The following is a 24431-nucleotide window of genomic DNA, read 5'->3' as shown; positions in this document are numbered from 1 at the left end:
CAATAATCACTCAAACGATTGATGATATAGTTTCAATTAAAGTATCTATACACTTGTTTTGTATTATATATATATACGAGGGGGGACCCAAAAAAAACGGGAATTGTGCTGCAGTGGGGAGGGAGAGTGGGGGAACCCATTGTTGTACCAGTTGTTCGTTACGATCACGTCACCTGTGTCAGTGTGGGAAGTTGTGTCGCTGTGAGAGCATCGGTTCGCTCTTGAGAGTTTGTTTAGTAAACCAACTTTTTCCAGTTTGGCGAAAACGTGATGGCAGATTATCGAGAGCAACGGGCGGCTGTGAAATTTGGTTTCCTGTTGGGGAAATCGGCCGCGGAAACTACTGTAATGCTGAAGACTGCTTATGGGGATGCTGCCCTAAGTAAAACCAGAGTGTACGACTGGTTTGCACGTTTTGAAAATGGAGAACTGTCAATTGAAGACCAACCCCGTTCAGAACGCCCCTCAACGGTAAGAACTGACGAAAACGTCGAAAAAATCAATGCCCTCGATCGTGAAGACCGTTGCCGAACCATTAATCAACTCTGTGAGATGTCTGAAATATCGTGGAGTTCAATTCAGAGGATTTTATCAGAAGATTTGGACATGAGAAGGGTTGCAGCCAAATTTGTCCCTCGCCTTCTCACAGACGAGCAAAAGGAGCGTCGACTTGAGGCATGTGTTGAACTTCAAAATCCGCTCAAAGAGGACCCTGACTTTTTTGCCAAGGTGATTACTGATGATGAATCGTGGTGCTATGGCAATGACCCCGAATCAAAGCAGCAATCAAGCCAGTGGAGGAGGTTTTGCCACTGTGGAGGAGGTAAAACGAAAATCGCTGGAGGTCATAAAGAAGATCCCGATAAGTGATTTTTAAAACTGTTTTGAACAAAGGAAGGATCGTTTGCAGAAATGTGTTGCGGTCCATGGACAATACTTTGAAGGTGATGAAAATTTAGTGTAAAAATATTGAGAAATAAAGAAGTTACGACGAATTTCCCGTTTTTTTTGGGTCCCCCCTCGTATATATATATATATATATATATATATATATATATATATATATATATATATATATATATATATATATATATATATATATATATCATATATATACAGATGGTGATCAGAAAAATGGAAACACCTGAACGAAATTGCAACTTACCAGATTAATATGGTGTAGGGCCACCTTTTGCCTTCAGAACAGCCTTGAGGCGACGTGGGATGGAGACATAGAGGCCGTGAATGGTAGCAAATGCAATTTTCCACCATTCCTCGTGCAGGGCATCGGCCAGTTCTGTGAGAGAGGATGGAGGTGGCAATCGTCGCCGGAGTCGTGTTTTTAAGACGGACCACAGATGTTCAATTATGTTGAGATCTGGGGATTGGGCGGGCCAGGGGAGGTGTTGAACTTCTTCCCGATGTTCCTCAAACCACGCTGCAACAACGCCAGCTGTGTGAATGGGTACATTATCATCCTGGAAGATGGCGTCATTGTCCGGGAGCAACATCCGGACCATAGGATGCAAGTGGTCTCCTAAAATTGCGACATAATCGTTGTCAGTGATTCGTCCGCTAAGTGTGACCACAGGACCCAATGAAAACCATGATATGGCGGCCCACAGCATCACCGAGCCGCCGCCATGTTTCACAGTTGGGCGGAGACACTGCAGATCACAAGCTTCTTTGGGCGTTGTCCACACATAAACACGGCCCGTGGTTGGGAATAGGGTGAAGGATGAATCATCCGACCATATCACACGTTTCCAGTCCTCAACGGTCCAAGTTGCATGGTCGCGGCACCATTTGCGGCGTGCGAAGGCGTTATGGTTCCTGATGAGCGGTTTGGCCCGTGCAACTTAAGTTCACGTCATGTAGTTCGAGGCGGACTGTGATTGTCGAAACAGGATGGGGGAGGTGCTGATTGAGTTCCTCCGTCACTTGCTCCGCAGTGGCACGACGGTTCCGCGTGACAATGCGCTTTAATACCCGGCGTGACCTGTCACTCATGATTTTCTTCCGGCCACTGTTCCGCTTCCCCGATGTGGTTTTCCCGTGTGTTGTGTAGGCCGTCATCACCTTCGACACTGTCCCACGCGACACACCTAACACAGGCCCTCTTTGAAAATCTGAGAGGTCTCCCATTTTACACTACCTCCGTCTGCTGCAGCCACTGGACACTGCTGTTCCACTGCGCCTGACGTAGTATGGAGACCGACCTAACACACCACCACCAGCGGTCCGGCGCTGAGGGCGCCACGACACCACTGCCAACCCATACATCTGACGTGTTTCCAACTACAGGTGTTTCCATTTTTCTGATTACCATCTGTATATATATGTTTGTGTGTGTGTGTATGTGTGTGTGTATGTGTTGGTTATGCGTGCGTATATGGATGAATTCATACCTCCTGGGAAAAATGCTCCCAATTCGCAATCCAATTTTTCTTATTTCCGAGGTGGACGTTAGCCAACTCCGGGAGAGAATAGGACTGGGAGAAACACTGTTCTGAAAAGATTAAGAAAATAGCCTTTCCTTAACACAATGTTCTTGTTGTGTAGGAAAAAATACGTTCTCTACGTCTAGGAAAGCTGAATTAAAATTGGCCAAATACTTTAGGAGTTACTGACGAAAAATATAAGAAAATTGACGCTATTCCTGTGGATGTCATTGCACAGAATGGCTATTTTGCAATCGTGTCTCACGCTAACTCAAACTCATACTTGCTTGAGCTCGGGCTCGCCATCTTCAATGATACTCCCATTAGCTAGATATTGCACTCAATAACCTAATTGAGATTATCTAGGTAGTTTCGTTCAGTAGGGATAAGCATGGCACATAGATTAGGTTGACTCGTGTTAAAAATGTGTAATAAATGTGATGTCTTGACTCGAAAAATGTATGTTTCCATTTGAAGAGCTCTATCCTGTCTCGTCAGTCCTACTATTGGGACTCGAACTCCCTAACTTAGGTTTGGCTTCTTATCAAAATATAAGACTCGTGTTGACATGACCTTGTGGTCACTTCTTCGGCTCGAGTTCAGATCAGAAGTGCCATCAAGGAGGAAAATTATGATACAAAGTTGGTCATAAAATTTTTGAGGCAAGAGAAACATATATCAACAGCTATGAACTACAATTTTGCATTAAAAGGCTGTAATTTATGTATGATAGCACTTTTAATCTATGATGAATGATGGTTGGGGATGGGGGAATAATTATGGAAGATCAGAAGCATCGAGAAAGTATAAAAATATATATTGATTTTTAAAGGACACATGTCAAGGGATTTTAGATGGGGGTTTGTCATAAAACATGACAGATGGGTGCTAGTGGTGTTTCCAGAACTTCAATCTCATATTATTTTAGGACAAGCGTGAATTTTGTATATGGAATGTCTTAATATCGTAAATGACTATATAATATCTTGTTCAAAAGTGAGAGGTTAAACGCCGAAAACTCCTTTTCGTATGCCATTGATGGAACTCCTTGTACAACGGTATCCACTGATTCAGTTGTACTCGAGAAAAGGGAAGATACTGTGGTTCATTTGATAGAATGCTCCCATATGATGCTAAGAGTCCCTGGTTCAATCTCAAACCATGGAAATATGCGTCCTACAACACACTGTTCGTGTGTTTTCTCAAGGATTTCCTTCAGTCCGCCTACTACTTTTATTTTACCAGTTATTATACAATCATTCATTAATATTATTAATTATTTGTGTCCTTTAGTTTTCAGGTTACAATATGAGGCGTTCAATATTAAATTTTCAATTTAGTTCAGTCGGCTCAACTAACCACTGACTAAGGATATAATGTACAGGAAGCGATGTGATATTCATGTTTATAAGGATGAAGTAGCACTTTGACTTACCATGACCATAAATGTAAGACGTTTGTAAATTCTACTTCATTCTTTAAACGTTTGTATATTTATTATTTAAATTTATACTAATAGATATAATGAATATGATACTTCGCTTTTATAAGAGTTGTGGAAACACTGTTGCCCCTTAATGAATGTAATTAACAAATTAAAATAAATAATGGAATAATGATTTAAGAATAACGATGAATCTAATAATAATATTCCTTAATATTCAAAATAATAGATTAAAAATGTTAATTTTCTCTAGGTAAAAACAACGCTATACTGTTGGTTATTAGAATACACCAGAGAGCTTTTTACACTTTTAAGATACAGCTGTATTGGAGTAAACAAAACCCTGTTAATTCAAGAACATATAACACATTGTTTAACTAATACGAAAAATATGGTTTAGTCAGGCTGGAAATTATACCACACAAGAACGAAAGCCCATCTGTTACGTTCATTATATATCAAAGAAACTTAATCGCTAAGAATCATTTTTCGTATCCTACAATTTACCCTTACAGTCAACTAAGAGTCTTTTGCAGGAAATTCCCAACTAACATTGTGTGAATCTCACGTGTACTTTCTGTAAGAAAGACGTGTCCAATTCAACTCAGACGACTTGATCCAATTATTAGCATTCTATTCATGTTGGGTACTGTACCTACTGTAGAGTTGCGTGTTGTCTAATCTATTCACTGTTTTATTTCTCTGTTTAGAGCAGTCACATCGAACTGGACACTCTGTGACGTCACGTGGACTGGTCTGATTCTAAATAAGCAGCATAGAGAGAACAAGAAACAATTAGCAGCCCTGGGGTTGATTTAGGATCGTGGATTCATGACTATTTGTGCACTGTCAGCACGTGTCTTATTCCATTCCCCTACCTTGTCACTTTTCCTCATTCGCTAGATCTTTTTTTCTTTTCAGAGTCGCTTTCAGAGATGTATTAAGAATTGTAATAATGCATGATGCCAACTTTCATATTCATTAATACGTAAGTGAAGTTAAGACCTATTTCTATCGGGAAAGACCAATCACGATTTTTCTGTAGACTTAGAGTTGTCCAAATACAATAGGAGAAATCAATATAAGAGAGAATAGGACTCCTTTAACCTGATTTCTCCAAAAGTGTTTGGACAACCCTGCTGAAAGTCAAGGTCGACATTTTTCGATATAAATTATTGTTACCTTCACTCACCTGTTACCTAATACCGAAGTTAGCATCACGCGTTAGTCAAGCTCTTAATACAATGCTCAATCGTAAACATATACTCCTATGTCATACGATGTCTAACTGAAGATGGCTATTTCATATACTGGTGCAAATCCCGGGCGTCGAGGGGGACATGTCTCCTCCAATCTTGGAACTGGGGGCACTGTCTCCCCGATTTGAAATTTTTTTGGGGGGGAAGAAATGTGATAGTTTATGTTCGATTGCTACAAAGGAAACTATGATTAAATTGATATCACTCCTGAATAAGCCTCAAATCTGCCCGCCTCCCAATGTTGAAGACCACTCTGCTCCCCTGAGTCCTCCACGGCATTCTTTTTCAACTTCATAAATATTTTGAACATCGCTTAAAAAAATTATGGGAACGTCCTTACCCGTCTCCTCCAATATTGAAGACAAATTTGCGCTTCTGATTTCAGAATGTCATTTCTAAAAACTCCCAGTCTGCGTTCACATCGAGTTTGTACCCAATACTGACATCTATATTGTTGTGTATTGTACCTCTGATGCTACAATCAATACGAAACCTTGTGCAAGTTGCTAAATGATTTTGCAATATATTTGTTGGGCGTTCAGAACGCATAATTCATTTTACTTTATTTTATATGTTTAAATGAAGTTCTAGATACATGCCAATCATAACCTATTTCGTAAACAAATACTTTATTAATAGACTGACAACATAAATACCTCATTTGTGTTATGGCGATTTTGTTCATATTTTATAAATAAACGTTTCATTATTAATCTGACAACACAAAATAATTCATTTCTCTTGCAAACAATCAGAAGGAACAGTTTATTATTGCAGGTGAGATTTCGTTAATAGTCATTCTTTCCCAGATATATTGGGTTTTCAAAGTAATCAACAAGATTTCGAACGGTAGTACAGACTAAGGGCAAACTCCATACAATTTTTATACATGCAAGTGTGGTTGTTGCTGTATAGCATTTCGAGTAAATAAAAATGTACGGGCCACAGCAATTAATTTCTCGCTCAAATTTTTAAGCAAAATCATGTTATACTGCAGCTATTACCGAAACGTTTATTTCTGAAATACGAACAAAATTATGAAGTGTTAAGTGAAAAATTAGTCCCGTTTTAATTTTTCATGGGAAATGATTTCTGTCATATAGTAGAGACATTAACAAAATATTAGGTTATGAAATTACAGCAAAATCACATAATTCGTCCGAGTACTTAAGGAAACCGTCAATAAACAAAATTAATTCCAAGAGTAAACTAGTATGTTCTTATGAGATCATGGATGTTCTTATGAGATCCAGGAAGATCCCACTCCCAAAAATAAACTATCCCTTCTGAAGAAATGATTTATACCACAATATAGTGTTAGTGATGTATAAAAATAACCAAGAAGGTTCTGTCGCTTTTTCACCCACCACTTTCGAACATCGATATGTCACCTAAGACGTACCTAGAAAATCAAAAGTAGTCCCCATCAGCTTCTTTATAAACAACATTCTGGAAGGTCATATTCCATCGCGATAGAACTTGGTAGGTTGTGAAGCGAAGGAGGTATCAAGTGCATTTTGCAACTCTACTGCGGATTTGAACTGGCGTCCTCTAAGGTGATTGTCTAAAGAATGGAACAGGTGATACTCGGACGGTGCATTATCCGGGTAGTATGGCGGATACAATAATGTTCTCCCATCCAAGACGGAGAATGGTATCCTGGGTCATCCTAGCCACGTGGGGGCTAGATTTGTCCTGTAACAGGAGGACCCCTTTGCGATTTAGAAGTGCTGGCTCCAGACTTTTGAGTTTCTCTTGAACACGGCTCAACTGCTGATAGTACACAGTTGCATTGATGCTCTGACTAGCTGGTAGCACTTCCCGATGCACGATGCTGCGAGCAGTCCACCAAACACACACAAGGACCTTCTTCTGGTGCAGTGCTGGTTTCGACTGTTTTGGAACCGGTTTATGAGATGCTAATCAATGATGACTGCACCATGGAGCTTCGTACAGAACCACAGAACCCACTTCTCATGTCTGGCCACTGTCCATCTCAATTATTGAACGAAGATCTTCATTTTATACATGTGTTAGTCTTCCGGCACGTGGTGCGCCTTCGAATCTTTCGTCACCGTCCTTAAGCTTGTTAAACCACACTGCACTGTCCGCGTAGTCACGACACCCTCACCAAAGACCTGGCGTAACTTTCGCCAAGCAGCAAAGCGTTTGACTTCAGTTTGAACTCGTACAGCATACAAGCACTTATGACGCTCTGTGGAGGTTCCACGTTCACTCTGTCCTTAGGCAAGTTTACGGTGTAACTGAACTGCCAGAACGAGGTGGTATGTTGGATATACCCACACCAACAACTGACCTTCGTTCGATCCCATTCGCATTCGACTCACGGTGCGATTGCCAATTAAACACAGACCTCCACAAAAAGGAACAGAACTTTCTTGGTTACCAAGTTTTCCGTAATAATCAAACTTTTTATTTTCATCCTTCAGTAAACTATCCTTGTTTTGGGGTAGAACAAATAATGACTTTCCCCCGAAGAATCTTATGAAAACCTCTTATCGCCTATCGTCGCTCCAAAGTAAAGAAAATCTCGTGATGTTGAGTTTGCTCTTACTACCTCGAAAGCTTCATATATTAAAAACATCATCTCATAATTCGTTAGTTTGGACTATAAAAAATATAGATAAACCCTACTTTGTAAATTTGAATATGGAAATTCTGATTTGTGAAGCAAGAATGCTAAACGTTCACCTATGTTATTTTTTAATCTGAAGTATACAATGAATATTGAAGTTATTATCCTCCTTTAGTAAGAGTTAATCACAGCTGATAAAAAAAAAATTTTGTTTAATCGGTTTAAGAAACCTATTTTAAATTTGGTAATTCTATGGCCGTCTCTAGCAAGAATATTTTTTTCGCACAGTTCTTCTCCTGTGACCTTCCTGCGCATATGACATGTACCAAAATGATTGATTTTTATAGGTTTGTTAGGTGCTTTGTGTTTACTCGTTCCAGTTATGTTGTAGTCCTTTAGGGACAATAGCTGTATCTAAAATAATAATTTATTCTTACCGCAAATTTTGTACTCAGATAAATTCTCATCAGATCTAATCGCATACCAAGACATTTTGCTGTCTTTGACTCGAGAGGATTGAAGCGTTACACGTTTTAGAGGATCAGAAAGCATTGTATGTCTCAGACGCCTTTTAAGTTAGACAACCCACATTATTCTATTATGCTGCAAGTTGCATACTGTCAAGATGAACGGGCACTTCTGATAGTAGCTGATAATTTTATATTTTCGAAGTTTGCTATGCATGAGTACGAGAAGTCTTATAGTACGACTGTCTCTCCATCTATAGTGTCCAATATTTTCCAGATATTGACTCATTAATGAATGAAATAATATATATACAGTATTTCTCTATTATCTTTGATGCAAGGTTTTAAGAAAATCAATCTTTTTTTGAGGATCAAACTCAAATGTCTGGATTTCTTTCAGTTAGGAGAGGAAGAGATTATACACTATTCAGCTAAAAATCCATTTTGCATCCTCAATTTGAAGATAATGAAATCAACAATTCCACATGAGCACCAATAATAATATGAGCTTCTAGGACTAGCTGAAAACACATGAAAGCTGCAAACGCAAAGACGTTCTTTCACGTTTCTACATATAACCAACGAAATCTTTAATACAGTACTAATTATTATCTAAATATTTGTATAGTCAAATATTTGAATTAGTATCGCCAACGAGACGAGAAATCTCTCGTCTCGAAACAAAACGAAAGTTGAGACGAGAGGTAGCTTTTTAAATTCGAGATGAGATGACATATTTCATAAGTTTCATTGACAACATTAATTCACCCGTCTCAGATTTCCTACTTTGTTTTAGTATAACATGGCTCATAGTATAAAAGCTTCTAAATTGATTAAATATTTATAGAATTTTTATCAACCAAGAATACTTATCAAAGTTTAAAACTACGCTAGTCATTAATTATACAAGATACTCCTGTAATAAAAATTATTAAAAGTTGTTATATCACACTTTATGCGGACCTCTAGTAAAACTGAAGGATTCTGATAAGTTCTAAATGTGTGGCCCGAAGTAGCGTAGTCGCTAACGCTCTCAACTTCGATGCTAGCGTTCCCAGGTTCGATTACCGGTGGGGGCACTGTCGATAAGTGTAAAATACTTTTTCAGACCAGCTACCCTGAATGAGTTTTCCTGGGTTTCCCTCATTCACACCAGGCAAATGCCGGGATGGTACCTAATTTATAGTTCCCAGGCCGCTTCCTTTCTTCCCATTCCCCGGATAGTGTACTCGCCGATGGACGACATGCCTCAAACATGACAGGCTAGTAACCTAAGATGCTGAAAGCTCAGAAACATAAATCCTAAAATCCTAAAACATCTAAATAAAATTAAGAGAAAATCAGGAGATACAATTTGTACGTATAATTACAAATCAAGGCGAGACGAGAAAAGTTTCTTGAAATTTGAAATGAGACGAGAAAGAATTATTTTAAAATCGAAATTACATGATGCAAAATTGACGAGACGAGTTCAATTGATAACACTAGCCTGCGATGGTTCTGTTTTTCAAAATTTATTCCTGGATTCCTATGTATCTTGGTGCGCTTAATCCAGAAAGGACCTTAGTTTGTTTCCATCACATCAAATTTTTTTGCAAATGGCAATGTACCAAGTCGAAAAATATCACAAGTATGCGACATAATAACATAGTCAGTTTGTTACGTGAAACACGTGGTATTGTGCAGCTTAGTAATTGATGAAAATAGAATAGAATAGAAATAGTCACGAGTTTAGTCGTTGTTTCGGCGTCTCTTTAGATCAGTCATGCTATGTTTCTCGCTTTTCCGCACTTGTTCTTTTCTGGGTTTATCTCGATACAATATCCAGTAATAGTACGTCGTCATTGTTGTATTGGTTTGGGTACAAAACCTCGCGGCCCAAAATCTCGCCGGGCCGAAACCTCGCCTGGCCAAAACCTTGCCGCCCAAAATCTCGCGGGGCCAAAACCTCGCCTGGCCAAAACTTCGCCACCCAAAACCTCGTCTTGCCAAAACCTCGTCTTCCAAAACCTCGTCTTCCAAAACCTCGCGCCCCAAAATATCGCCATACCCAAAATCTCGCCTGACCAAAACCTCATTGTAATGATCTCGCGACACAGAATCTCGCCTGGTCTAAATTAAGCGAGACGTAGTGTCGCCTGGGAAGAAATGTCGTCAGTATAAAACCTCTTCACGACGATTTCTTCAATGTAGAATGTTCTATATATTACTATATGTATATATTTAGTAATAACACATAATTACATTAAAATAATGACAAGAAAAATTCTAATGCATCTTTGGAAATATATATATATATAAAAATTAAATGACTATGTTTGTTACATTATACCTCTTGAGCCAACCTACCGATTCTCAATCAAGTTTTCAACATAGATGAGGTTCGAGCCTAGAATGTCTTTTATAATTTCCAAAGCCAAAGCCATTTCGGCACAACAAAAGGTAGTGGGATATATATATATATATATATATATATATATATATATATATATATATATACAGAGCCGTAGTTAGAGATTTCGGCGCCCGGGGCAAAGTAGAATTCGGTGCCCCTACTCTCACCACGCCAAGCTCTTCCTTCCTTTTTTTCTTTTTACTTATAAGAAAAGCAGCAGATATTGTTATACTACACTGAATTTTTATTTAGCTGCAGGCGAGATTTTGTCCCGCGAGGTTTTGGGCGGCGATGTTTTGGCCGCGAGATTTTGTCATTATCCCGTTGTATTCCATCGTCCTTGGTAACGCTTTTCCATTTCTTAGGTGTCCTTATGAAATCTCTCACCCATTTCTCCACTATCAGCACCAAGATTATCTGGAAAATAGTCCTAATGGGAAGAAGGAAATGAAACTTCGAACTCATGGAACAGCCTAAATTTTCGTACTTCTGCAGCATACTTTCAACGTTGGACTTGAAATTCGGATCCTTCTTGTTGCTCAGAAACTTGGTTACTACATCTTTAAAGTTGACCCAGGCTTGTTTTTCAGCAACCTCCATGTGTTGCTCACAATGTCTATCTTTGCAGAGTTTTCTAATGTCCGGACCCGTAAAGACATCCTCTTTTAGTTTTGCTGTTGATAAGGCTGGAAATTTGGTACACATGTACTGCAAACATGTACTATCCTTTGGTAAGGATTTCACAAATTATTTCATGAAAGCCTAATTTGATACGTAGAGGTGGCAGAACTTTCGTCACCTCGATGAGAGGTTTTTTGAGTACATGTTTTACTCCAGGTTCCAATGCCTCTCATTGTGGCCAATCTTTCCGCTTCCAATGATTGTCCTGTCTCTGCTATACCACTAGCAGAAAAAACACGGAAACTTTGTGTACCCGGCTTTTGATCACGGAGGATATATACGAGCGGTTGCACCAGCACTAACAGTTGCATTATTCACCACGTTCAATGATGCAAGTGCAGCCATCTGTCAGTTTATTATGCCAACGGTTTTCATGATAAACAGATGGCAGCATTTCCCATGTCCTGACATCAATCAGTACTTCTCATATTTGTGATTATTTTATACACATAACACATTGGAACACATTGAGATTTGCAAACAATTGTGACGTAATGGAAGCAAACTACGGTAATTTTTTTTATTAAGCGCACCAAGATACATAGGAATCCATCATCCAATGTTGAAAAACATGACACGACCGAAAAAATGCAGGACTGTGTAATTAATTTACGTCTTTACTCAACATCGAGATTATGAAGAAAGGAGTCAAGTGTTTATGTAGGTTCCGAACCAGCAGTAGCATCAAATCTTTGCGATTGACGAAAGCACTGATCATGATATAAGACCAATTTGAACAAAGGAGTCCACTCGTGTTAGATTATTCGATCACGTCACAGGTTCCTTCAACAAGTAACTGGATGGAGATAGTGTAGTCAGCAGACCCAGCACGTAAATGGATGGAGATAATCTAGTCAGCAGCACGTAACTGGATGAAAAGAATGTAGTCAGCAGTACTAACTGGATGGAGATAATGTTCAGCAGTTAGGATCATGTAACTAGATGAAGTTAATGTCATCAGCACTATGTAACTGGATAGAGATAATATCGTCAAAAATTTAGCAGCATGTAACTGGATAGAGATAATGTAGTAACCAGCATGTAGCTGGTTGGAGATAATGTCGTCAGGAGTCAGTATTACGTAACTGGATGGAGATAATGTAGTCAGCAGCACTAATTGGATGAAGATAATGTCCGGAGTCAGCAACATGTAACTAGATGAAGGTAATGTCGACAGGAGTCAGCATCATGTAACTGGATGAGGATAATGTCGACATAAGTCAGCATCACCTAACTGAACGGATATAATATCGTGAGAAGTGGATGGAGATAATGTCGTCAGGAATCAGTATCACGTACTTGGGTGGAGATATAGTCGTTAAGAGTCAGAATCACGTATTTGGATGGGGATAATGTAGTCAGCAGTCACCATCACGTAACTGGATGAAGATAATGTAATCAGCAGCACGTGACTAGATGGAGAAAATGCCGTTAGAAGTCAGCATCACGTAAACTAGATGGAGGTAACGTAATTAGCAGTCAGTAGCACATAATTGGATGGAATCAGCGGTCAGCACCACGTAACTGGATGAAGATAATGTAATCAGCAGTCAACATCACGTAACTGGATGAAGATAATGTAATCAGCAGCACGTATCTGGATAGAGATAATGTAATTAGAAGTCAACATCATGTAACCAGATGGAGATAACGTAGTTAGCAGTCAGTAGCACTTAATTGGATGAAGATAATGTAGTCAGTAGTCAGCAGTAGTAACTTGATACAGATAATGTTGTTTGAACTCAGCACCATGCTTTGGCCACCTCTACCCCTTAGACTTCCTCATGTATCCATTTTATAGAGGTTGGAACTGCATTTTTGAACTGCATTGGAACAAGAGTATAATTCTACTGTCTTATATACTGTGCCACTACAGCTGTTCAGTTTGAAAGTAGATCTAAGAAAGAAGAAAACAATTGCTAAATTTAATATAATTTTTATACATTGTAATGGTGTTGTATTGTGATTACGATTGGTTTGAGAAATTTTAGAGGTATAATGCTGAAGTTTGATGATCGTGAATTTGAGTTTGAATTAATGAGTGTTGAAACTGTGTTTATGACTTTTAACTCATTCTAGTTATGTGTAATTTGTTGCAAGTTAGAGTGAATTTTATTGGAGTTAAGCCCTTTTAAGCTTAACACAGACTTGTTTACTATATACTTCTTATTATTTAATTTATAGGATATTAGGTTTACTATTTTTTACTCTAGGTTGCACAATGTTTCAGTGGTAGAGAGCTTACCTCTGGTACATGAGGTTCCTGGTTCGATCGCCTTCCTAGTAAGCTTCTGGTGGACAACATCATGCTCGTGTGTTTACTCGGGGTGCTCTCGTTTCCTACCAGTTACTCATTCCAGCAATTCTTCCATTATCATTCACTTGCTAAGCATCGTCTCCCTTAGCCTAAGGTGAAAAAACGTGGGACGTTAAACTCAAAGATTTCAATATTTTTTACTCTAATCGGCTGTTAGAATTCCATCTCAACTCAATTTTAATAGCGAAATCGCAATCTTTTTGAATATATACTATGGATAAAATTCCTATAATTTGGCTACTCATTCAATGCATTAGCAACACTTAGTCTTTCTAACACATGCATATATGCATACACACAGAGAGCCATTTTCACATATCTACTGTTGCATATAGATAGGTATGTAGCTGCAAAACAATTCGTTTCCATCTTAAACATCTGTTCCTTCCATATCGTCTCTTACACAGTCATACGTTTCTCTTATTCCTCATCCTCTTCAGCATCTACATTTTTCTAATACTTTGTATTCTTTTTCTTTTCTACTTCATCTTTTTTTTCTTCGTCTTGTAACCAAAGTGAACAATGAGTCCTTTGGCGAAGTTCATGGATGAAACATATATCAAAACCCCGAAGAATAAAAGGACTTTTTTGCTGAAGTAGGCACTGGAGAGGGAAAAAAACGTATTGTTCTCGCTTGATCTGCTGTGAAATCGGTATTGGTCCTCGACCCACTGCTAGGTCAGGTGACCTTTGAGCTCTTTTTTTCTTTTATTATTATTTCCTCGTCAGAATAACTTCAATCGTTTCTTCTTCAATACTTCTGTTTTTTTTCTCTTCGAAATCATTATTATTCTGTGATTCAATCGAATGCTCTTTTTTTTCTTTACTAATACGATGTTTGTGTGCCCTTAACTTCTTATGAAATATCTTCCTCCTAGAATAGGAATGAAGCAATTATATTGATCAGCCAAATAATAATGCAAAGTGTTTTGAAGGTGAATGGTATTAGTTAACACAAACTATTTACATGTTTTTAAACTGCTACTACTACACTCGTCATTATCATAATATATTCTGCCTCTACTGACAGGTTACTTACACGTGCTTTCATGCTGCAATACTCTCTACTAATCTCTTCATACTAACATACAAGATCTTCGAGAAAGAATACTGGAGTAGATGTGTGCATCTGTTGTATAGGGGAGACGGACGTCACATAGTGCTATTCGTACTGCGTATTAGAACAATCAACAGTAAAGGTACTTCAATTCAGTGGCATTTCTACCACAGGGCGAACATAGGTGCCATCGGCACAAGACTCTGCGGGCCACCAAGTGCTGCAGGGCTCTTTGAGGTGCTCAGCTCAGCCACCGGAACTTAAGTTAATAATTGAAAGAGTCTTCATTGAATTCATCTTAATGTTGTTTTTGTTTGTTTTATTTTGATCGTCGTTAATTTGTGTACCTGTCAGGCAAACTACTAATACTTTGTTTCCTGGTAAAGAATAGAAGAACGAAAGCTGTGGCAGGTCTCAGAAACGAACGAGAACTAATGCTTATAAGGCTCTGTCTGTATCTTGGAACGTAATCCACAAGACTTTGGTTTCGATTACATAAGCCTTTATGCAAAAAAATTGGTTTTAAGCAAATATGCCTAAACTAGTACAAAAATTTGAAAAGTTGGAAACAGAATTTGTGCCGATATCCCTATTTCAGTTCTCTGTAACCATTGAATGCTGTAAGTAAAAATTTTCCGTCCTGTTTCGGTCCCTATATTGTAAGCGTTGAATGCTGTAAGTAAAAAGCATATGTACAGTTGATACATATAGACATGTTCATGATTGTAAAACTCTATGAATCTCTTACTAAGCTAGGTAACACCATTAATCGGATTTCTATGCATTTAAGGCAAAAATAACGAAAAGGAGATAAAATATCAAACAGTTATAACTGGGAAATAAAACTTTAAAAATAATAATTTCTTGTCATCGCTGAAAAGTTGAAGACAGAACTTGCTCGGAGCTGTGCAGTTTATGAAAATATTTTGAAAAGTTTGTGAATTCTTGAGTCAGATATAGCTATAATAAGACTTTACTCATGGATGCTCGAAAGAATCTTTTGTGGATGAGTGTTTTCATTTCCAAATTTATTTGAAATCCTTAAATGGAAATCAGGCTGTACGATTACCAGAGAAAGAAAAAAGTAGAAAAAAACTAATAAGAAAATGGAAGTGAAGTTTCATAAACCAATCAGAATTAGGAAAACTGCTCTAGAACTACAGTGATTAGAGAAAAGGAATTGAATTCATCTATACAAATGTTGACATTGCTCTTCGGGTGTTCTGTGCACTGCTGCTTCAAGACATGTCTGCTGAACGATCTTTTTCAGTTTTTCAAAGAAAGGGAAAATTATGTAAGATGAAAATCTTCCATAATTTTTCAATTTAACAACATGAAAATCTTTTAGTTTAATGTTGTATGATTAAGGTCAAGGCCAAGGGCACCCTTTAGGCAGGATTGCCAACCGTCCCGATCTATTGGGACTGTGCTTATTTCTGATTATTTGTCCTGCGTCCCGATCGGGACTCATATTGTCCCGATTTATCGATTTTCAAATTTAATTAATATATTATTGGACCATTTTTACAAACTAATAACTTTTTCTTTTACACGCACAGTTATATGTATAGAATCAATTTAACAAATTTGTGTTTTAATTTGACTTATGAAAAAATTGTTAGCAGCTCTTCTTTAATCTATAGTTATTCCCTAATTGTTTTGAGTTGATAATCCAGCCGATTATGATGATAGTATCAGCTGGATTATCAGCCGATACTATCATCAAGCAGCGCAAAAAATATTGTTTTTGCAGCTTTTACATAAAAAAGACTGCTACCGCAGTGGCAGTAGTAATAGCGCTCATTTCATCGGGCGGGCGCAACGCTAACTATATCGGGTACCGAAGGTCTGCCAGATCTGCCACCAGTGTCGGCGTCTTATGCCTCGCTTTTGGTTTGGCGCGCAATCGCATTGTTTACATTAACATGTGCTGTGAAGTATTATTCTGTTCTTCGACGTTAAGTTAAAAAAATATTTTTTACATACAATGACGGATGATAATGAAGACATCAATAATGATACATCCACATCTAAATCCCGGAAGGGGGGGGGTAAGGTGGGTTCAGACGCCGACTGTCCCGTCTCGATTTTTTTTTCTTAAGAAAAGTTGGCAGCCCTGCCTTTAGGCCAAGGGAGACAGATGATTAAGGCAAGTGAATGATGATGGAAGAATTCGTGGAATTAAAATGTGGGAGGAAACTGGATTGACTTTAACAGAAGACCATTTGAATCACTTTGCAATTTCGTGCATGGAAGACGAAATTACATCAAAAGTTTACTATAAAAGTGAATTTTCGACAATGCAAGACGCAAGTTTCTGTAAAACTGTAAGATTTATCTTATTTAAACTTTAAGACTAGAATTTGAAATCTAATGAACTAAGACTTAAGAGTATTCATTAAATGTGATTTTACATTTAAAATTGAGATTTTTCTATCCTTAAGCGACTACACTACAATTACAGGCAAATCGACCACAAATATGGTATTTATGAAATAATTAAAAGTGTTCATGTAAAACAGATGGTTAAAATTGACCCAATTAACAACAAAATTCATACAAAATCGATTTTAAAAATGTGCTTTGCGTAGGGGCGAAAATTACTTTAAAAAGGCCCTGCTTAAATGCCATGATTATTCCAACCATATCACTCAATGCTTTGTATATACATGTTTCAGCATGCACTTCCATTCATTTTGGAAAATCACTACACCGCGGCGCTACTTTCTTTTCCTGCAAGCCGTTCTTAAGGCCTACCGCTCACTGGAGACAAAACTGTTGCGCAACTATCTCGTCGCTGTCGCCTGCAGTCAGCAACTTTACGGAGACAAAACAGTTTTGTTGCCATACCCTCGCTCACTGGCGACGGCAACAGAAAAGTTGCCGAGCATTTGATATCACAATTTACATAATCGGCAACCGGAACAGTTCATATAATCGCTAGTTTCGGCATTTAAAAAAAAACTATAGCCCATTCCAATGGTTAAATAAATAAATTTAAATAAATGAAATAAGACCTGCTTGGATAAATTTCAAAGTGCTTCTTTTCTACTAATTTCAACACGCTCAATCCAATAGAACTATTTTCTTAGCATGTCCCTCTCTGGGGTCTCGAGAAAAATAATCTCAAAATTGGGTGGATTGAGCGTTCTCAAATTAGTACGAAAGGTCTATTAGACATGTACCATATCGTGGGCACCTTTACCATTTGCATGAGTTTTTTTTTTTTTTTTTTTTATCAATTCACACTCGGAATTAGCGTGCACAGGTTTTCGAGCGTGTTAAAGGTCTATAAGTTCAAAAAGTCATGAGTGGAATTAACAATGTGGAACTAAATAATTTGAAAAGATTAACAATGAGGACGGGGGATGGACTCAAACGACATATATAACATTATTATAACAACATCTTCTAAAATGTTCTTGCAATTTTTAGAAGTAAGAGGCCATGGCTCCCCAGCAAATTATCCTAATTACACCAATGCTATCAAATTTTGGAAGGTAGCGTCAACAGGGGCGTCATTTCAAACTTCGCTTGAGGGGGCAAGAGCACTACCGACATAAGACTTTCACGTTTTGTACTAGTATATTAATAGACAATAGATTAGAGTATTTATATAGGCCTATATATTTCTCAAACTCTTGGGGGGAAATTGCACCCTCCTACCCCCCTAAATGACGTCCCAGCGTTATGTAAGCTAATACGAACAGGAACAATTATTCGAATCAAAAGATAACAAAAATAATGAAAATATAAAACGACTGGAAATAACTAACAGAACGAAACTAACAAAAGCGGGAATCCGACAACACTGTACTCTCAGATGTTCTACGTATAGCCATAAAATAAAAATTGGCTTTCTTCGTTCTTCCTGTGTATTCTTCACGTTTTAAAATCGGCTACTTTTATACTGTACAGTTTTTTTCTTTTTTATATTTGAAGTGGAAAGAAAATTGATAATGATAATTTTATCTCTATTTTTCTAGTTGTGGGAAATTAATGAAAGTAATAGTGTGTAGTATGACAGCGATATGTCATTATCGATTAATGTACGCTCATGTCCAAAATAATTGTCGCATATCTATAACTGTCTTCTTGTAAGAATATAATTTGATAATGATTTTGCAGGGTACTTTTAATACTGATACTATGTGTATAATCGGGAAATGTATATTTGTGGAAATTTCATAGGAAAAGAATTATAAATACGAAAATTAGAATGAGTAACACAAAATGTTGCTAAATGGACAATAAAGATTTATTTTCGTTTTATTGTTCTTATTCTTTTGACATGAAATTTTCCACATACATGTCTTTGCTGATTATACACACACTAACATTATAAGAAATACCAGGCGAATTCGTTATAAAATTATATTCCTACAAAAAACATATTTATAGACAATAATTTTGGACATGAGTGTACCTATCTGTGTTGTTTTTTTCTTGGATGGAAAGCTCATTCTAGTTTCTTACAACAGCAAAACACACTTCCTTCAATAATTTCTTGTTTATATATATTTCTAATTTATATATATTTATTCTTTAACGCTGGGGGTTTCTCTATTTCCTCAATTAATTTTTCATAGTCTTTATCACTAATTAAAGACATGCTAGTCACTAATCAAAGAATGTGTTAGTTTGTATTGCGAACACTTCTTTTCACGCGCTACACACGGAACAAACTGTTACGTGAAAAAACTTGCAGAAAACATTTATTTTTTTATCTTTCTACTTGGCGGTACCTCGGCAACTTTTCTGTCGCCGTCGCCTCAGTGAGCGGACTCCCATAAGACTCAATGCATTTTTAGATGTTGCGCAACTGTTCCGTCGCCGAGCTGTTGCCCTGCTGTCGCCCTGCTTGGCGACACCTCGGCAACTTTTCTGTCGCTGTCGCCTCAGTGAGCGGACTCCCATAAGACTCAATGCATTTAGCCAGAGCAACAAGATAGTTGCCCGACAAAATGTTGCCAGTGAGCGGTAGGCCTAACATGGCAACAAGCTACTCATTCAAAACAATGTATAACACATACAACCACTCAAGTGCTATCACTCTTGCATATCAGCCTCATACCATTCTCTCACGAAGACTATGTTTATATTGTTAATTTTAATACCGTCCAATTATTGCAATCTTCTTTTCCTTCTTCTTTTATTTCCTTCTATATATCTTATCACATCGCAAGAAACAAAAATTCTGTTTAAACTATTTCATGTTTTAAAGTTTTGCTCAATTACGATGACAGCTTCAGAACGTTGACGATTTATTCCAAGTAAAGGAAGAAACCCAGTAATGGCAAATGGCATTTGCTATTAGATAAGAATGAAGTATCCTTACCAAAGTGCTTCCAAAGCTTTTATTGAAGATGTTGATGAGATTAATATGTCTATTAAGACGAGACAAACGATAGATCTTCCTTTTGATTCAAGAATATTGACATTTTCGATCTTCATTGTTTTTTCCTGAAATATCAAGGACACTATATATCGTCCACTCGAGCTCATTCGCGAACTCTTTCGTGACTAAGCGGTTAATGTACATCCTTTCGGCGTGGGAGACCCGGGTTCGATTCTCGGCGGGAGCTCATGTGGTTCGGATTCCACGTTAATGAGTAGGTCAATGTCTCATATAGCCTTGCTGCTGAACGGGATGTTAAACTCAACTCGAACTCATTCGATCTGAATCAAATCTAGTATGGTGATAAACCTTAAACTAATATACAAGCATATAAAATATTATGGCGTTCTGGCTTGTAGTTTTCAAGTCATTGGTCATCAAATTCGGAGATTGACTAAAGAGAACATTTCACATAATAATTTGACTAAAAATCAACGAAGGGTAATGTTTCCGCAACAGGAAAACTTATATTTCTTGCCAGTTTCATAGGATTGGACATTAGACAGTGGATAATATTGTATAAAATAAGACAAGCCTCAGAAGAAACATTGGTGGCGCTCTGAGGAGTCTAAGTTGTTAAATTATGTTGAGTTCTTGCTGCGGAAAGTCTTCAACAGATATATGTAAATGAGTCGAATGTGTAATATGGGTGAAAGATGTTCAATAAAATTTTACGAAATGTTTGTGGAAGATTTTGTACAGATTTGTACCTGATGTAGTAATATCGAGTAGAAGTGAGTATTGTGAATCATGGTTTGGAAATGTAAGGTGCTTAAAAAGATTCCAGACTTGAGCACAATTTTTCTCATCGTATAATTGGTTATCTGGAAGTCTGCTGCTTAATCGTTTGTTCGTAATGATATGATGGTCGACCACGTATTGATAAAAAAAAAAATCGTTGATTGCTTAAATGAAAAAATATATTTGTATTATAACAATATTCAATGAGATACTCTGCAGACGATCGTAAACTATGTAGTGCATGAAGGTCATGTCAGTTGTTAAAGAAAAAATGAAGAATATTATTGGTGGTCTGATATCTGTGTGATTTAGAATGTCTTTTAGTTGGAATGTAATTTTCAGAACGATTGAAATACATCTGAGCACATTTTTAACAGTTGATGGAAGCGTAATTGAGGTTAGTGTTGGAACAGACAGGTATGAAACAAGACGAACGCGTAAAGCTACGCCCGTTTAAGTTTGTCTTGAGGTGGTTTTGATTTATGTGTCGGCTACTGTGGGGTATACGATGTGTGATACCCAAAGTGTTGTATTCATATGGCTGAGTAATGTAGAATTGTCTCCCGTATTTATACCACGCGTTCTCGGCGTAAGTACATATTCGAAAACACTCGAAAGTACTTAAATCTTCCAAACAAGTAATCACGCAGTAGAACGTTTTCAGAGCATGTTCTAGTTCTGTTACTAGCTACATTCTTCGATGGCGCTATATTCTTCGATTAATCAAAAATAATTGACGTTTTGTATAATTCCATCGCTCCCTACAAGGTGGCGCTTCGCTACAGTATGTTGGTATTATGAGCTAGCTAGGTCTTGGTCCCTTGGACTTACATTATTGGAGAAGTCAGTGCGACGCCTGAGCTGAAAAGTTTGGATACCCCTGAATTAGATCATTAGACTCATATCACGCCAACATACAGTACGAGATTGTTATTTTGAAACCTTGTTTAAAGGAATAAAACAAATCTAATGTTAGGGTTAATTTTATTTAGTAAATTTATGCATACATATACAATGAATCGTGATGCGTGTACAGTTCTGATTAATCCACGAAACAATCTTCTTTTTCATCCACAACAATATCATATTCCGTTCCACATAGAATTCCATTCTTTACTAACGAGGAAGTATATTACTTGGTTCTCAAGATCTAGAACTTAACATGTAGTTTGATCATTACTGTCAAAATACTCCAGGTATCTTTTCCGCCTACTTCATTTCTTGTAGTTCATTAGTTGTGGAGGGTTCACTATAATTATAACTCGGAAGTTAATTGGTATATAATTAGATAAACTATTTTCGTAATTATCATGACGATACTCTATTTCGAAACATACAGTTAGTGCAGGAAAATCTTTATCCGTAGAGGGCGATACTTTGTATTAATCACACGAAAGTAAGGTTTTGCAATTAGCGTACATACCACTATTTATATGAAAATATTTTCCTAACTATTTATCTCCTAACATCAAATAAGAATTTTATAATTTGAAAGGACAAATGCAGTAATTAATTACATTAGGAATAAATTAATTTTATTACCATCAAAATTTTCTAGTTTACTTTTAAATACAACACGTCTTACAGAGTGATGGACTCATAAGTAAATTTCAATACAAACTTATTGAAGCCAATGGAATTTGCTACTATTCGACCTAACTGCATTTATGTGTGTGTCTATTCTACGATAATTGCTGTAAAATTTATTCAATTTTAAGAAAACTTAGTGTGTGCCTTCCTCCAACCTTGGGAAATAAGCCTATTGCTTGGACTTGAAATCTGTCAAGATTAAGGAGATAAAATAAACTTAATATTACAAGTTTGCACTTAAACATAAGGTGATAAGAAACTAATTTCCAGCAGAAACTACGCAAATATTAGTCAATTTTAATACAATAGAGGCAAATTTTTCTTTACTTTTAACCGGTCATCTACTGTTATTTGCGGTTTATATCAGTTCGAAATAAGCAAGTGAAAGGGCATAAACTTCTACCAGCCTAATCTGATTTTCACGAAGCTTTGCACCCCTTGTAAACAATGCAGACTGCAGTGCAGAAATGTTGCCAACTAATTAAACAAAAAAATTTATATGCAAATTTGTGCTAATAAATGAATAAACAAACTGAAGGGGGAAAAAGAATGAGATTAAAAATAAAATGGCATGGGCTTGTGATAAGAGAATCAGGAACCATTTTCTCTCGTTTGCAGTGGCGTACGCACTGCTCTCCTGAATCTTTGAACTACTATGTAAACGCAGACACGCATCAGGAGAAAGAAGAGCAAAAAGTTGAATTTCTTCTACCGATGTAAATTGCAACTAAAACTTACTATCCCCACTCCTAACGTTTCCTCTAGCTGAGAATGTACCTAAAATGTTAGGATTCAGAGCCACTATTACATGATGACTTAGTGTTCCTACTAGCAGATCAATGGTTGGATGGATGGATTAAAGTTTATCTCCCCTTCAACAACAAGGTTCTATAAGATTTGGACCTACAGCAGAACGAGTGAACCGAACTACATGAATTTCCTCCGGAAATCGAACGCGGGTGTCCTGCCCGACGACGAGTACGTGAATCCTATAGCCACAAAGGAGTTATCAGATCTAGAAACATGTGCAGTTGTACTCACGATTTCTATTCAAAATTGAGCTCTTGGGGGGCCGCGGTGGCTCAGTGGTAGAGCGTTCACCTCTGGCACATGAAGTTCTTGGTTCGATCCCAGTTTGCGCCAAGGGAACCTTGTGGTAGACAAACACCGTGTGCGTAGGTTTCCTCTGGGTCCTTCAGTTTCCTCCCACTTTCTTCATTCCAACATTTCATTCATGTTTTCATCATCACCGCCTCCTTTAGCTTAACCTGCATAATCGTGGGACGTAAAACTCGAAAAATTTCATTTCATTTCATTTTGAAAATTGAGCTCCTTGTACGTTTCCATTATAGGCAAGCGAATGTTTGGAACAAGCAATTGTTCATTCTGCAAGAACTTGAAAACTACTGAAATGAAATTTTTGAGTTTTACGTCCTGAAAACTACTGAGTTTACTTATTTATTGAATAGAGAACTTATTATTTTATTTCCTTTGTTATATGTAATAAAATACCTATAAAATATATTTTGAATCCTCGTGACTTATCCTTTCATTTGATATCTAACAGAAAAGTTACGCCATAAACTAATATCAGTCATGAGAGTATGAAGACTCTATCGACATCTTATTCAACAAATTCCAAGAAACTTTTTAGATTCTACATAGGAATAAAGATACATTATTTAACATGCACATAGTACCTCCTCTTAATTTCACTGCAGCCAGAAAAAAATAAGACTCAAAAGTTATGAACATTCCTATCCAATGTTATAAAAATTCTTAAATGTTGAAGATTCCTGTGTACATTATTTCATTTCTGGCACCGAATATTCAGTTTTTGCATCTTTTAAATGCTCATTTATTCTGATCGCATTTTAAAAGCGCGATATACAAATTATAACTGAAAAAATTAGCCTCATATTACTTCGTAATGAATCACTAAAACAGGTTTTATCCTCTTTAACTTCTCTCTATCCCTCTCTCTCTCTCTCTCTCTCTCTCTCTCTCTCTCTCTCTCTCTCTCTCTCTCTCTTCTTTTAAAGGAC

At 37.3% G+C, this 24431-nt stretch overlaps 1 protein-coding gene across 1 annotated transcript; it reads left to right on the top strand.

Moving 5' to 3' along the window:
• Positions 1–270: 270 nt before the first annotated feature.
• Positions 271–870, top strand: LOC145675184 (protein GVQW3-like). Its single transcript, XM_081745553.1, has one exon. It carries the CDS (start codon positions 271–273, stop codon positions 868–870), a length of 600 nt encoding a protein of 199 aa, XP_081601679.1.
• Positions 871–24431: the final 23561 nt, after the last annotated feature.

Source organism: Thermobia domestica, chromosome 18 (genome assembly GCF_964235325.1).
Source record: "Thermobia domestica chromosome 18, izTheDome1.hap1.1, whole genome shotgun sequence".
NCBI classification, from domain to species: domain Eukaryota; kingdom Metazoa; phylum Arthropoda; class Insecta; order Zygentoma; family Lepismatidae; genus Thermobia; species Thermobia domestica.
The sequence above is the reverse complement of the archived record's forward strand: the minus strand, read 5'-3'. Positions and strand labels throughout refer to the sequence as shown.

What these genes read in the sequence shown, in the direction of transcription:
- LOC145675184 (XM_081745553.1), top strand. Translation starts at nt 271, where the DNA reads ATGGCAGATTATCGAGAGCAACGGGCGGCTGTGAAATTTGGTTTCCTG.